We start from the raw sequence: 16,774 nt of genomic DNA, 5'->3' as shown, positions 1-16,774 counted from the left end.
CAATGTAAAGAAAATATAAAGAAAATTCCACAAAATTTCATTTTTCATGAAAATTACAAATTCCATCAACTTGATACTGACACATGTTAAGGGTATCAATTATTCCCCCTGCTTTTTGAAAGCGGTTAGTCAAGTGCTCTTTCATAATGCTAGAAAAGTGAATTTTTGTTGAATTTCCTTTATATTTTCTTTGTATTGTTGTCCACTCATACGTCATAACCTCTCGTAGTCTCCTTATCCAGCGGTTCCAACACCAAAACTTTGAAAATTCATAGCTTTTGCATCGATTGGACGATTTTCCTCAAACTTTCAGTGATGTGTTCTACCAACGTTGCTGCTTTCACTCAATCCAAATTGTTCTTTGGGTTTGCGTTCCCTTTATAGTGGTGGTGAAGTGTAGCGAAATAAAACAATTGGTAACTCTAAAAATTATGACATCATGATTATGCTTTTCTTATTAAAGAAAGCAAGTGGAACAGTCCAACACCCTTTCAATTCTAACGATCTAATTTTGACAGACAAGTAGAATTAGCATAGTTTGAATTCATTTCTAAGTTCATTTCCCATCCCATTGTGTTGCAGATAATAAGCCCGTAAATGTTAGCGAGGCACTACAGCATGATGCAACGGATTCTACAGAAAAAAACAACATCGTTATTAAAAGGAAAAAGAAACGAAAAGGTATGAAGGCACCTACTGGGCGCCATATCTTATCAGAGTATATTTTTGAATATAATTAATTAATGGCCATTTTGTGACATGTATATCGTAGTTCAGTCCTCGAACCAAAAGAGCGAGATTTTCGCAGAGAGATGAATGAAATAAAGACACATTACGAGCATTCTGATAAAATTTACCAGTTCAGCTTGAAAATGTGACATTGATAGTTACTGCTATAAATTAATGTCAACTCCAATATAAACATTCCTCTCACACACCCCATCACCAGCAATTTCTAACGTTTTGTGTGTTTGCGTTTAATCATAACTGTTTCAGCCCAGATTGAATTTGCCTGCTTACTGCATATACATTTAGACATGCAGCACAACTTTCCAACCATTTTTTTTTTTTTGGTTTTGTTTTGTAATGTAGGGTAACTTTAACTTGCCCTCATTTAATGACAAGTGTCTACATGCATTGGCATTGACCATGACATTACCACCGGTAGTATAGCGCACCAATAGAAAGGTCACGCAAATGTGTGGTTTACAGTTTCCTGTCTCCGATATAGAAAAAAAATATAAGCGAATGGTAAACGCACATGCGCTTTGAACAGCAAAAACAACAACAACAATAGCAACAGAACTCATTAGTTATCCACGAAATAGAAACGTGTGGCTTTTGTATATATTTGGAGAGGATCCACAGATATGAATAGTTAGTGAACGTGTTCGGTGTTCGAACGACTTGCTGACTCGCTGAAGTTGGTGTCCGGCAGAGATAGATGGTCATCGCATCAAACCAAAGTGGCCTTCCACAGCTTTGATACTGCAGCGTGGTAACATGGAGCTCTGTGCCGCCACTACCGTCATCGTGCTCTGCTCCCTGCTGGCTGTGAATGTGGCATCTGCCAACATTCATGGTGAGATACCCTAAAGATTTCGACTTTGCCTGCCAGAGTTTGCACACAACTTTGTATACAGACATTTATTAAACGGGTGACGAAGTACTAGTACCTCATCACTGTTATCAGCTTGACGTGACGCTATCAATAGATAGGGCAAATGCATGTTTTGTTTCATTTGCAGAAAGTTGATCCAATGAAACCTAGTCCCTGCAGGCTGTATTTGGATTTAACTGATTGATAGTCCTGCCTTAATTGTCCTTTTACAAAAATTAACGTCAAAGAAAAACTAAAATCATTTTAAGACGAACCCGTAAGATCGTATTGATCTGAGCTGAAGTTAATTTATTTTCATATTAAAAAGGGTCTTGACATAGCTAAGTAGTGAAGGATGGACATAACAGAGTGTTTGAGAACTAAATACACGTAAGGATGACCCTGCTCATGTGCCAATTGTACAACTGTACTTCATATGTAGTTGTTTTACAGTGAAGTTCTAAAAGATATATGATGACAAGTATGCACTTGAAAGTATTCCTTAGCTTTCGTCTGTGCAGATCGATGTCATGAAAAGCCAATGATGGGGAAAGTTCGATGTTAAAATGTTCTTTAAATTTTGCTTATTTTGATTACGCAGATGATTTCCGTTTTCAACCGCAACCATCGTCCAAAGGTCGAGAGTTCGTATTCGCCTTCATGGACAATCGTATGTTAATCAACGCGATCACCGAGTCTAGCCCGAGGCTCGTCATCACAGCACCTTTAGATTCCGACGAAGTCGTCAACGTGAATGTTTCAATGCCCCTTCTGGAGTACGCCACCTCTCTGACCCTCGGTCGGGGAGAAATGTCCACCCTTACTCTCCCAACCCAGGCGATAATGCGTGGCGCTAAATTGGGTCAGAACGGAATCCGCGTCGTTGCGAGTGACGATATTTACGTCTACGGAATGACTGCTGAGAACAAACACTCTCGCTCGGAAGGGTTCCAGGCTCTCCCGGTAAGCGTCTATAGCGGCATGGCTGGCGGCACTGAGTACACCGTCGTCTCCGTGGACGAACCCCTTACAAACACTCGTCGCCACTCCCAATTTGTTGTAGTCGGTGTATCGCCGTCCATCACCAGGGTTACCATCGAAAATTTTCCCCGCAACATCATCTATGAATCAACGGTGCACGAGATGGGATCATCATTAACACAGCATTTAAGACAATACGAAGTCATTCAAATTAAAGGTGTGAATGACTTAACAGGTACGCATATTTCGGCTTCCGGTCCTGTCGCTGTTTTGTCTGGTGCAGACTGTGGAACGATTAAACTTGGTCATTCACGTCGAAGTGGTTGTGGCTACATGGTGGAACAGCTTCCTCCGAAAGCCAACTGGGGCAAGTATTTCATTTACCGACCGCTCGCTGGAGGACCGAACACCCAACAGGGCAGACGTCAGACAGAACCGGTTGAGGACGTCCTGACCAAGATTAAGATCATGAAGTCTAACCGACACGACGGCGGCAACACAGCTCTCATTGGGACGAGCAGCGGGCGTATCGAGAGAAATCTGGAAAAGATTGTGATAAGAGGATCAGAGACGGTCTTCATTTCGTCCATAGAACCGGTACTGGTGGTAGCCTTCACGCTTTACCATGGGGCATGTGCAAACAGCAAAGCGTGCAAGGCGCGCTCTCCCACCATGACAGTGGTCCCACCGTTGTCGCCTGCTGCATCGACCGTGGCGTTCGCTACCCTAAACTCCACAGCCAAGGCCAGGGGTCCTTCCATTAACCATTACTTGAGTGTCCTCTATGACTGTGATTGCGCCGATCGCCTTTCGTGGGGACGGGCAAGCCGGGATGTGGTCACTACCGTTGGTTCTGAGACAGTCACTGAGGGTGTCTGCTGGGGACAATATCAGGTCGAAGAAGGATATCACAAGTTGTCCTCTGGAGCAAAGGCTGATGAGAATCCGTGCATCTTCTCAGCATTGCTCTTTGGACACGGCAGGAGTGGGGGATATTCATTTCCCATCGGACTCGACGGTCATCAAAGAGGTATGTCCCCTTACGAGTTCTCTTCATTAATCATTTTCATGCTGTATCCATTTTAGAACATGGAAATATCGACTGACTCCTCAGTCTCCCACTGTTAATTCATTTATACCCCCGCCAAACGAAGTTTGAAGGGGGTATATAGGAATCAGCGGACGGTCGGGCGGTCGGGCGGTCGGTCGGGCGGTCGGGCGGTCGGTCGGGCGGTCGGTCGGGCGGTCGGTCCGTTGCAAATCTTGCGTCGCGAACTACTTCCTCAGTTTTCAACCGATTCCCATAAAACTTGGCACAGATGTGTGCCTTGGGTTGTAGATGTGCAAGACGTATTTTTTGACAGTACCCAACAGTACGTTGCCATGGTAACGGCATATTATGGGCAAAAATGGGTACAAATCTTGCGTCGCGAACTCCTCCCACAGTTTTTGATCAATTTTTATGAAATTAGGTACAGATGTTCATCTGAATATGTTAATGTGCAAGACACATATTTCCGCAGTGGCAAAAAGTGCGTTGCCATGGTAACGGCATGTTATTGGTAAAATATAGGGCAAAATGCTTCATGGCAAAACTGCTTCATCAGTGTTCTTCCAATTCTCATGGAATTCATATTGAATGTTTGTCTTAGGATATAGGTCAGCATGACACATTTCTTGACAGTGACAAAAAGTATGTTGCCATGGTAACAGCTCACATATTATGAGCCAAAATGATGGAAAATTTTGTGTTGCAAACTACTTCCTCAGTTTTTGCCCAATTTCCATGAAACTTGGTACAGATGTGTGCCTTTGGTTGTAGATGTGCAAGACGCATTTTTCGACAGTACCCGAAAGTACGTTGCCATGGTAACGGCATATTAATGGCAGAAGATCAAGGAAAGATCTTGCGGATTTAACTACTTCCTCAGTTTTTTGACCAAAGCTTATGAAATGTTGTTTTGACCAAAGCTTATGAAATGTTGTTTGGCGGGGGTATAACCAGTCGCTGTAGCGACATTTCTAGTTTGATTCTTAGGCTATGCATCAATTTCTTTTGCAGCCACTTGAAAGAGTTGGGATATTACGTTATAGTGACTGGATTACACACTACTATGTTTAATTGACGTATTTATTTTTTCCGCTCTGTATAAATCGGTATTTTTAATCACGATGTGTACATACAAGCACATTGTGAGACTAATTTTCTTTCCAGCACATCACACGTGGGGCCTACTATTATTAAAAGAGTGACAGCATGCCACATCTCTGTACAGTATAGGAAATATAATCTAAAATTGTTCTTTCCCCCCATTGCAGCACGACCAACAACGGAACCTCCATCATCTTCAGTAGCTGGCGTCGAATTTCATATCGCATTTGCCACATATTATGTAGGCACGTTACGGGGACCAAAACTCATAATATATCGTGGGCAGTCAACCGGGAACGCCACATTAATCGAGGGCACTGTCACTGGGGACCGATTTTCTGTTCCGTTCACAATACCGGCCAGTGAACACAGCACCCGCGTTCAACTTCCAAGCAGCGCTATCCTCACGAACCCCAGGGATGAGACACGCAGCCCGGTGCAGATCCGAGCGAAGAGCCCTGTCGTAGTCTATGGTCTCAACGACGCGTCTGACGATGAGTCTGACGCCTTCCTCGCCCTGCCGCGACCGATGATGGGCATGGAGTATTACCTGCTCGGATCTTACGAGATGAGTGATTCTGAATTCAATATTTTCGTCATCGCCGGACTGTATGATGAAACGTTTGTATCGCTCCAGCTCAAGGGAAGTTTGCCCTTTAGGAACCACATCCACTATGCCGGAACTAGGACGGGCTTCACGATCAGACAAAACCAAACAATTTTCTTCATGTCCCGGGGCGACCACACAGGTACTCATGTACACGCGAGCAAACCCATTTCGGTTATGTCGGGCACTACGTGTGGCTATTCGCTCTACCCGGACGGCGACAACCACGGCCTCCGATGCGATCACATGTTTGAGCACTTGCCGCCCGTAGAGAGATGGGGACTTGAGTATGCCGCATCCAGTTTCCTTGGATACAGCAGGGGTGACGTCACAACATTCGTGATGGCTAGTCGGGACACTGGTGTATACCTTAACGGCAATGAGAGGTTCTTCTTTCTACCAGCAGGGCAGACACAGAAAGTGTACCTTAGCGAGAAGAGGGATATGAATGTGCATATCAGCTCACATGACGCTCCCATCTTGGTTTTCCAAGTACCCAATGACCGTCCTCTCAACTACAGCGAGGGTTTCTCCCGCCCCACGCAAACCCTTGTTCCTAGTCTGACCAAGCTTAACAGGGATGGAAGTGAGATGGAAGAAATCCCGCTGGCAAAGTTCAACCTCCGTGGGCACAACAGCACCACCAGCTTCGCCAACATAGCCGTTCGCTGCTCCGCCATCGCCAACGTTACTCTAAATCAACATCCACTACCGTTTTCTGACTGGGACGCCGTGTATGGCTCGGACGTATGTATTGCAAGGAAACGGCTGGAGGGTGATTCTCAATACGTGTTGAATACCGGGGGAGCTAAGGTGTCGACGGTTATTTACGGGTTCTCTCCCGAGTCTGGATACGCCTGTCCTGCTAATTGGTAACTGAATGCCAATGAAACAAGGGTTAAACGACACAGAAACCCCTAAAAAATAGATTTAACATTTTTTTGTGTATTAGTAGTATAAGAAGTTACAGAGACACTGAATTAAACATTCTTCAGGTGACTCCTCACAACTTTCTGACTGTCATACATACTGTATTGTCTATCCTTTTATGCCAAGATTGACATCAGACGCTTAGTCGCCTTATTATCGAAAACGTTGGTCATATTAGGTGTACGTAATAACATGTTCATCATGAGTACTAACATAATATGTTTTTTCTCTCTCATGAGCTCGAAAAGTCCACGGAGGCACACTCCGTTCTTTCAGGCCTGTTTGGTAAAGACACTTTGTATGATTTCAGTTTGGAATTATATTCCAAATCATTTTAATCATTTGTAGCAGTCTTTGCCCTTCAAAATGAAAAACTGAATTAGAGACTAACAGAATGGGGAAAAAATGTCTGCACAGATAGTCAAGGCGTTAATATCTGATCATGTGGCTAAACTCAGAGGTAAATCACATCAAAAGTAAAAGAAAAGTGTCAACAACCACGTAAGAGAATGGCGATAACACCAGTATGGAAATAATTATGCTATTAAAAAAAAATTGCCATTTTCTGCAAATATTAGACCCACTTTCCCAAAGCTATGGACATTTTCCGCATTACCTTATTAGCACATACAAGAGAAAAAATGTTGCATTTCTTCTGGCCGATTTTCTACGAAATATCAGAGCACGTACGGAGAATTCAACACGTTTGCCATTTTAACAGCAAGGGAAAAATTGAATGAGAGCTGCTACTAAACTTCCTTTTGCATCCACAATGTGAAGTCAGAAAAGTGTGTCCATTACTTGTCGTTCCTACTCTCAATTTGTTTCCCGCAAAATATGTAATCTTTAATTTGACTGAAAAATGTATCTACCAAGATTTTGGACAACCGCTTCCCCTTTACACGTAGAAATTATGCATTTGTGTCGGAAGACAAGGGCTGACGTTTTGATTTTGTTTCAAAATATGTGTAAAAGGTGTTTGTTTGTTTTTTTTTTTTTGGAAAAATTTCCCATTTGTACTGGTAGACAATAATATAAATTGATCTGAACTGATTTATTTCTTTGATAAGATTTGTAACCATTGTACATGTATATGTGGCAGGTTTGAAATTGCACTGCATGGTCTAATTATCGACCCCGCAATTTGTAAGCTAAAATTTAGAGATTAAGTTTACTGACTATATTCACCAAATGTTCTTGCAATTTTGTCGGTTTGAAAACACATTTTCATAGAACTTGCTATTTCATGTCAAAGCTGATAGTTTTAAATCACTGTATATATCACCAAATGTCTACCCAATTTGTATCATTCTGAAAATATCATGTTTATCGAAATTGCTAGTTTGGGTAAAATCTGGCAGATTAATGCATAGTATAGTCGCCAAGTGTTTATTCAACTTGTATCAGTTTAAATAAAACCCTATTTTATTGAACTTACCGTTTCAAGCACCTCATCTCTAAATAAAAGGTTAAATGTTAACTTTTTGATCTGCTATAAAAGCAATCAAACCCAAAATATCCTTTTCTGTTTCTTTATTCATTTTTTTGTGTGCTGAAGATGAGAGTATGATGCTAAGGAAAGAGAAGAAGGAATGAGAATTCATTTTTATAGTAGTCGTACATTCTATATTATGTGTGTGTGTGTGTGTGTGTGTGTATGAAGACGAATCGAAACTTACGAATCTTTCTCAGAACCAACATGCATCGTTATGAGTACATTTAAAATCCCTGTAATCTTTTGGAACCAATAAACGTCTTTTAGACAATTTTAAAAAAAAAATCGACACAAGTATCTCATTACCAGTGTTCTCTGCGCAGAAGACTCCGTTTTCGTTTCTGCAAAGGTGTTATAGGCCTTTGAACTGACACACGTTTGTAGATGAGTTAACTCCCCTATGACCACTATATACAAGATAATTCCGTTATGATCTCATCTCAAAATTCAGTATTCCGTAAAACGACCGCTTATTTCACACATAAAAAGTATGTGCTCGTATATTCCATTAGACACATGGTATTGTAACTTCCTGCAAAACACTCCTCTATCCGTTGTAAGGGTTAAACATTGCATACAGGTTCCCCAGGGAAGGTTCCACAAACACAAATAGCGCACTAGAACTTGTAATTGTAGTATACATTAGATTTAAAATGTAATGCTAGAAAGTCTTGATAAATGTACTTTAGAACGAAAATGATATAAATTAAGGTCAGAGATGATTAGAAAAGGAGGAAAAATATACTCTCACTTATTGAAAACAAAGAGGAAACAACCGTGGCTTAACAGGAATATGTATAATTCATTATATATATAAATTGCGACAATGTAGTACGTGTTGTTCAAATCATTTAAACAGGATATCTAACAGTACTTATTTCTACGCTTTACATTTTGTAGGCGTTTTTATAACGTATGTTTGTGCTCTGGAATGAAGTAAATAGATAGATAGATGTCATTTGAAAAGAGGCAGATGACTCATTACGCATTAGTATAGTTATATGTATTCTTTCTCTTATAACTTTCTCGCTTTATAATACTACAATCCCTCTAACCCATCTGCGCAGATGTAACATTAATTCACGGTTGACCTGTTCGTATAAGACTCGGCATAGTCAACCTAGAACCAGCTTATAATCATAACAATCACTATTTTCCTCTTATTGGAACCAAGGGAAGAGATTAAGAGCAATACACATCCGTTTCGATCGCCTCTTCATTTAGGGAGAAATGTTTCTTTACAAGAAGAATCAATCTCGTCAAATCGAGTGATGAATAAAAAAAAAATGATGGGTAAGTATAGGCCTACATCCAAGTAATCAACACCGCCTCCCCCCCCCAAAAAAAAAAAAACCAAAACAAAACAAAACAAAACAAAAACAAAAACAAAAACAAAACAAAAACAAAACAAAACAAAAAACAGATCAGGTCATTTTGAATGATAAGTGAACGATGGATGAGTGGCAGAGCCTGGAGTACGAGGAGACGGAGTGGTAGATAGCAGACAATCTTTCACCATAGTCATGGCAACTAGGTTACGAAAACATTACAGGATTGTTTATGCAAATTATAAAACATGACCTTTCTTGCCTAAAGCATAGGTCCTTGCCTAGAGCATATTTTTGACTTTTGAACGACAAGTAAGAGAATAGTTAGCGTTTTCGAAGTGAGAGAATAAGCATTAAAACACACTCGACTTCGTACTCATGAAAGTCTTCGCACACGATACGGCCCGGTAGTCGTGCAACACATTTCCCTATAAACCATCCCTGACATGAAATCGCAAGTCACCTCCTTTGTGTGACGCCCCGCTGTTTACAGTTATTGTAACGTGAACCGTGGTCCGGTTTGGAATTTCGTGTTCGGGTCAGTGCCAGAGCAGACGACAGCGAACCTCCTGGGAAGCGGGGAACAGTGTGCACGTACTGTATATTCACGATATTGTTCCATACTCTTATTATAGTTGAATTCACAGTAATAGAGCGAACCTACTCGATGTAGCTCTGTGGTCCATGGTAACATCTCATCACGTGTACGACCTCGATCGGCGAAGAGTTAGTAGACGGATTCGTGACAAGGGCATTAAAAGATGTCGTCCAACGGTTCGCTACGCAGTTCCTTCACCCTTTTCTGCATTGCTTTGCTTTTGACAACAGCTGCTGCAAGAATTCGGGGTAGGCAAACTCGTTAGATCTTCGCTCTACTTAGCCATAAAAGTGACACTTGCTATGGTTTACATATAAACTTAATTTGATTGATTTCGCGTGATGTCTTTTTAACTTTGTGAAGAGCACTGGATTATATATTGTAGACCCTACTGCATTAAGGTAATTGTCCATAAACTCAGCAGAGCCGTTGCACTTTGGCCTAACATCATGCAAACGTTTTCTCGATGCTTCGCCTAACACTATGTAATATGCTTCCCCCACTTTACTGGTCTGTAATATTACGATTCCCCATGTGTCAGAACTGGTATGCCGAAACTTTAGATAGAATTAAATGCCTGCTTTTAATCATTTGAATGTCGCATTCTTTATTGTTGTTGTTGTTGTTGTATACTGTTGCCAGCTCAAAGGACGTGCACAATTTTATGCCTGTCGATGTAAGACCGCCACCTCTATTTTGAAGAAAATATGTAGTTTGTAGTTTATAGTGTGATGAATTTACATATATGTTTATGTACAGTGTATATATATATATATACACACATATATGAATCATATGTATGTATATTACATATATGTATATATAAATCGTATATTTGTATAATATATATACATATACATATACATATACATATACATATTTGCATATAAATACATATTGTTTATTCAATATCTGTTTTGTTGGTTTTTAACCGTGTAACTGTTGTCATTTTGTAGTCATTAAAATTGGAGTTACGCTAATTGTTTTTACATGCCATTACCATGCACTGGCCACAGTCTTTATCACTATACTGTTTGTTTGGACTGAGTTCAAAGCAATACAACTTGCCATATGAAAGTACCTGCCAATAGCTATCACCATATTGTCATATCTCCATATTGTCATTATCACCTACAATCACCATTACACCATCCTACTTAGAATACCGAAATAGTTCTCACAGTACTATTCGGCTGTTAAACTGTAGTCACAGCCTCCAAATTACCAGACGTTTTACGTCCTTCCGCTGCCTTCATATGCAGGAGGAAATGCCAAAACAGAAGAAAAAAAAAACATGTTTCCCGTGATTAAGCTGAAAAACAAATTCAGAAGGCTATGAAAAAAAAAATAGAGAGCCTAAGTCAAAAACGTAAATGATGAAAATTCTGAAGGACGAACTGTATGGTCTAAACTCACAATCTAACCTCAGTCTGTTTACGTGCAATGTAATCTTTGATGATCAATATGATAAATCACGCATTAATCAAAGTAAATAAACTACTTCATTGCTGTACGAACAACATTTTACATTGGCTTGACTCAGAACACATTTTACATAATCGTTTTCATGCGTAATGCTCTACTACTTTTCTTTGATGTTAATGTTGGCGAAACCCTGGCAAGTCCTCAGACACAGTATCAAGGAGGATTTAAATGCTACTGTCATGAAGTCAAAATATCAATAAGATTTAGAAGAAGTAATATAACGAAATCATGAAAATGCGAGTGGGTAAGAGTTTTGTTCCAATACCGATACAATGAGAAATGTCTTCAATTCAGTAAAAACAAACATTCTAATGTCTTTCTGGCTGATTGTGCATTGAAGGGTAAGGTAAACTTTGAATAGATTTATTTAAAATCATATTTAGTCATTGTTATTCTTCTTTGTTGTTCCTTTGTGTGTGTGTGTGTGTGTGTGTGTGTGTGTGTGCTTGCAAGAGATGGATGAATGTTGAGTGATTTCGTTTTTCTCTCGTAATGATGTCCAGTTTGATTGAAACAGTAGTCAATTAGGTGGACTGAGTAACACATCTTATGTTCTCTGGCAGATGAATTCCGGTACGAACCACAGGCACCAACGAAGGGTCGCCATTTCGTCTTCGCTTTCATGGACAACTGTCTCCAGCAACACGAGGATGCTTGGCGAGGACCGAAACTGAGCATCACCGCGCCGCCGGACTCGGCTTCCACCGTTTTCGTGAACGTCAGCATGCCTCTCGTCGAGGTCTTCGACACGGCAACCATTCCTCCAGGAGGTCAGGCAGTGGTGCGGTTACCCTACCAGGCGTTCCAGCATGGAAGTGGAATTTTTCCCAACGGAATCCGCGTCGATGCCAGCGACGACGTATTCGTTTACGGTTTGGCAGAAGAGGAGCGGCATTCCCGATCGGAAGGATTTCTTGCGCTTCCGGTCAGTTCGCTCGGAGCAGAGACTGACCCTGTGGAGTACTTCGTCATGTCCATGAAACAGAAGAAGGGAAATACTCGCCGACATTCGCAGTTTGCTGTTGTTGGAATCGACGAATTTACAGAGGTAACCATCAGACCGGGTGAGGCAATTTCTTACAATGATCGCTTCTTTGCGCTTGGGTCGGTCCTGAAATTCAATTTGACAAAGTATCAGGTCCTCCAATTTAAGAGTCTTGATGATCTTACCGGGACGCAAATCTCAGCCCCGACTCCAGTTGCTGTACTATCTGGAGTAGACTGTGGAACCATAAAGCTGGAACATTCTGTAAGGAGCGGATGTGGTCACATGGTAGAGCAGCTTCCTCCGACACGAGCATGGGGCAAATACTTCATCTACAGACCTTTGATGGGTGGCCCGCAGACTCGCCAAGGTAGACGTCACACGCAACCTGTTGAGGACGTCCTGACTAAGATCAGAATCCTTAAATCTGAGGACGACACCAACGTCATAATCGGCACAAGTTCTGGGCGTATTATGAGGTATCGTCAAGAAATCGACATCCGGGGGATGGAGACAGTCTACATCACGTCCATGAAACCAGTACTGGTGGCGGCCTTCGCGCTTTACCACGGAGCGTGTCAGAAAGGCTGTAAGAAGCGCTCCCCTACCATGACACTTATTCCACCGCTGTCTCCTGCAGCCCCAAGCATTGCATTTGCAACTATCAACGCAACGGATAAGGTCGATACTGCTGAAATGAACCACTACCTCAGCGTTCTTTACGACTGCGCTTGTTTTCGTCGTCTCACCTGGGGAAGTAGCAGCAGGAGTCTTGTGACCCCAGCTGGATATTCCGAACTGACCGACGGGGTCTGTTGGTCTCAGTATCAGGTTCCATCGGGATACCACACTCTCTCATCAGGACCAGACGTCGACGTAGATTCTTGCTTCTTGTCGTCATACGTGTTTGGACACGGGACGCATGGAGGATATGGGTTTCCAGTCGGATTAGACGGGACAAGAAGTGGTAAGTATTACACTTGCCTTTACTATGAATAATTGTAGAAGGTTTTTTTTTCGAGGTAACAGTCAGATGCAGCATTTCAACAGAAGAGCAAATGTTGTAACACTTGGTGCTACCTCCAATTCCTAAAATCACCAAAAATGAGTTATAGAAGGTCATGACAAATTGTAAATTATATGGAATATGGTTTCCCGTAAGCTAAACCCAGTGTTTGAAATCCAAGCCGTCCCCTGTTTTAAGAGCTTTTTTGTGTGTGTCCACTAGAATTCAATCTGATTATGGAGCACTGTAGTCTCGAAAAAGCGTGAGACAAACCTAACACTATCACGTCATTCAGCTTCAAAAAAAGTGAACAATTCTTAAACATTCTGCACTTCTTGTAAGGTATTCAAAAGATCTAGCCGTCGCCAATCTAATTCCTCAAATTATGTATTTACAATCATGATATAAAACTTTTATCATGATAACAATGATTCAGTCACGTCCCATCAAAGGAAAAATAAAATGATTTCGATATAAAAGAAAAACCAAAATCATGACATATCATCTCAGACCATGATCTTTGAATGTTTATCAGTCCAATTCAAGCCTTTCGCATGTCAATATGACAAAGAAGCAGATGAATATTTCCTTACAAGCAAAGTAATGACAAATTCCGGTCTGTCTCTTCAAAGTGAAATGAAGATAAACTGAGCATGCATATGAGCGTACACAGCTGATATCAAAATGGATTATATGACAATACTGCACATCGATTCTGCAGCTTTCTGTATTGCTCTGATTTGCCATTGCAGGAGCAGCGCTGGCCAATCCAAGCCAGTCCTCAGCTGTTGGCAGTGAGTTTTACGTTTCGTTTGCTACTTACTTCCCTGTCTCTGGAGAGGGACCTAGACTGTTCATCAGCCGCGCAGAAGGCCACGAGGACTCCACTCCAATTCAAGGGTCAGTTACTTCCGGTCGCTTTATGCATCTGTTTACGATACCGGCAGGCGAAAGGGGCGTCGAGATCAGGCTTCCGGCAAGCGTGATTCTGAGGGATTCCCGAGACGAAACGGGCAGTCCGGTGGAGATACGAGCTTTCGGTCACGTATTGGTTCACGGACTAAACGACGCTTTTAGCGACAAGTCCGATGCTTTCCTTGCCCTACCCCGTCCAATGATGGGCATGGAATACTTCATCGTTGGCTCCGTCGAATTGTCTTCCAGTGAGTTCAATATTTTCATCATAACCGGTCTCCATAACGACACGCTAGTTTCGCTCAGTCTCCGAGGCAGCCTCAGCTTCAGGAATCGGGTCCATTACGCGGGGACCTCGGTCGCATTCAGTCTCCGACGCAAACAGGCACTCTTCTTCATGTCGTATGGTGATCACACCGGCACACATGTTGTCGCAAGTAAGCCCATCTCGGTCATGTCTGGAACCACGTGTGGCTTCACACTCTTCCCAGACGGAGAGCCATATTCGACTCGATGTGGCCACATGCTGGAACATTTGCTACCTGTGGAGAGGTGGGGACACCTCTATGCAGTCTCGGCTTTCAGGGGGTACAGCAGGGGCGACACTACGGTTTACATTATGGCATCTAGACGCGGAACAGAAATCAGGATCAACGACGGAAGACCGGAGCCCCTGCGTCCTGGGAACGTGCGTAAGATTTATCTGAGCGAGGAGAGAGGCTTGCACGCCCTGATTGATGCAAACCAACCGGTCTCACTGTACCAGGTGCCCAACGACCGCCCCCTCAATCACACCTCTGGATTCTCTCGACCCAGTCAAACATTGGTTCCTAGTCTCGATGCTGAGGGTCAGTCTCCGCAGGAAGAGATCCTCTTGGCATCCTTCAACATCCGTAACCAAAATGACACGACCAAATTCGCCAACCTTGCTACTCGTTGCTCCGCAATCGCCAACATCGCTCTGAACGGCGTACCGATACTCTCGTCCGAGTGGTCGAAACCGTTCATTTCCTCGGAGGTCTGCGTTGCCCGGAAACGCCTTGACGATAATTTGAATAACATTTTGAATACTGGAGGTGCAAAGGTATCTGTCGTTCTTTACGGATTTTCTCCCACCTCTGGATATTCATGCCCAGGAATGTTTTAAATCAAAACAGAATTTTTCATAAGCATTGCAGTACATGTGCCACATAAGCAATCGCACGCACGCGCGCACACACGCACACACACACACAGAGACACACACACATTATATAAGCTTTTATAAACTGTTGTAATGGCTCTTGAAGACCTCTTCACATGAGACAACGTAGTCTTAAATCGACGCTTCCTTAAAATATTCCCATTTGATTTAATTTGATGGACTATATGGGATATACTCAGATACAAACTTAATTTGTGCATGCTAGCCGGATATTATCGATTTTTTGTACTTTGTTATATCTAATGTACTGAGAAATATTAAAATGAAATAAAATTGAAATTGAAATTGGAATTACATTTGATTTTTTTTAATGTTTGCATTATACATGACTTTTTTTAAGCAGCAAAATATCGTATGAAAATCTAGTTTTAGTTAAGATATTGCTCTTAGAGTCACCTGTAGAATAATGAAAACTTAGTTTGATAACTGAAATGTATTAAAGAGTTGAAGAAGTATTAATCATGAATTGAATAACTATATATATATTACAGTATATTTATTGAAGATATCTAAGCAATATTGGTGTATTGCCCGCCTTTTAATCCCAAGTACAAGTAGTATAGAATATGATTATAAAATCAATGTTTGGAGCCTAGATGAAGTGAAATATGTAGGCCTTTTCGTGTTTCACTTTATTCCAAGTGAAAAAAAGAAATGCATGAATGCTATATACTCGATATGCCAATGTGTTTCGACAGGAGTTGTAGGGGAAGTCCAGAGGACTTTCCTACTTCCACACCATGTAGTAAATAATCGACAGCTTCATGGATAGATTTGTGGAAGTTATTATAACCCTTGAGCAGAGAAGCCAATTTTTTGGAAAACCCAAAACAAATTACACTTTTGAGATCATTTATTATGTGTGGGTTTTTTCATTTATTTAGTGGCATTTGTTGATTTCATGATACCATTAGAATGTTATTTCGAAATTGCTATTTCGTTCCCTGTATAGCAGGGTCCAATCTGCAAAATGCCCACGATGCTGAGTAGATTTTTGTATATGTGGTAAAATAGAGGAAACAAAAATAGCCTTCCAGTCACGTGACATTATATTCATCTATAGTGTGCTGTTTTCACTTCCACTGGAAAGCAATTAAAGGCCACTTTCTTTCTCTGCAGTTTGACTTAAAGGGGCATTCCAGACGATATTCATGATTTTACATCATGGAGCGCAGATCAATGTATAGATTTGTGGCATTTATTGCGGTCCTTGAGCAGAGAAATCAATACTCTGGAAAACCCAAAACAAATTACACTGAACAAGGATGATGACATACGAGCCTCACATAATTCAGAAATATAGTCATGTAATTCCATTACAATACCACGTGCTTAACAAGTTCACCTGTGACGAATTTATGCATGCTTACTCCTCTTGTCCTGCTTCCTTGAGCCCTGACTTGTGCGTTCGTATAGTGAGGCTGCCATGTCATCATCCTTGTTCATTGTGATTGGTTATAAATTTTATTCCTCATCCCAGTCACTATA

General features: G+C 41.5%; 1 protein-coding gene across 1 annotated transcript; it reads left to right on the top strand.

Moving 5' to 3' along the window:
- Nucleotides 1-9,800: 9,800 nt before the first annotated feature.
- LOC139733478 (uncharacterized) lies at nt 9,801-15,325 on the top strand. Its single transcript, XM_071644292.1, has 3 exons — nt 9,801-9,939; nt 11,740-13,128; nt 13,920-15,325. The coding sequence occupies exons 1-3, from the start codon at nt 9,855-9,857 to the stop codon at nt 15,227-15,229; spliced, it is 2,784 nt and encodes a 927-aa protein (XP_071500393.1). The 5' UTR covers nt 9,801-9,854; the 3' UTR covers nt 15,230-15,325.
- Nucleotides 15,326-16,774: the final 1,449 nt, after the last annotated feature.

The sequence above is a fragment of the Diadema antillarum genome, unplaced genomic scaffold (assembly GCF_040938485.1).
Source record: "Diadema antillarum isolate AM-2024a unplaced genomic scaffold, OU_Dant_1.0 seq00000481_RagTag, whole genome shotgun sequence".
NCBI classification, from domain to species: Eukaryota; Metazoa; Echinodermata; class Echinoidea; order Diadematoida; family Diadematidae; genus Diadema; species Diadema antillarum.
The sequence above is the reverse complement of the archived record's forward strand: the minus strand, read 5'-3'. Positions and strand labels throughout refer to the sequence as shown.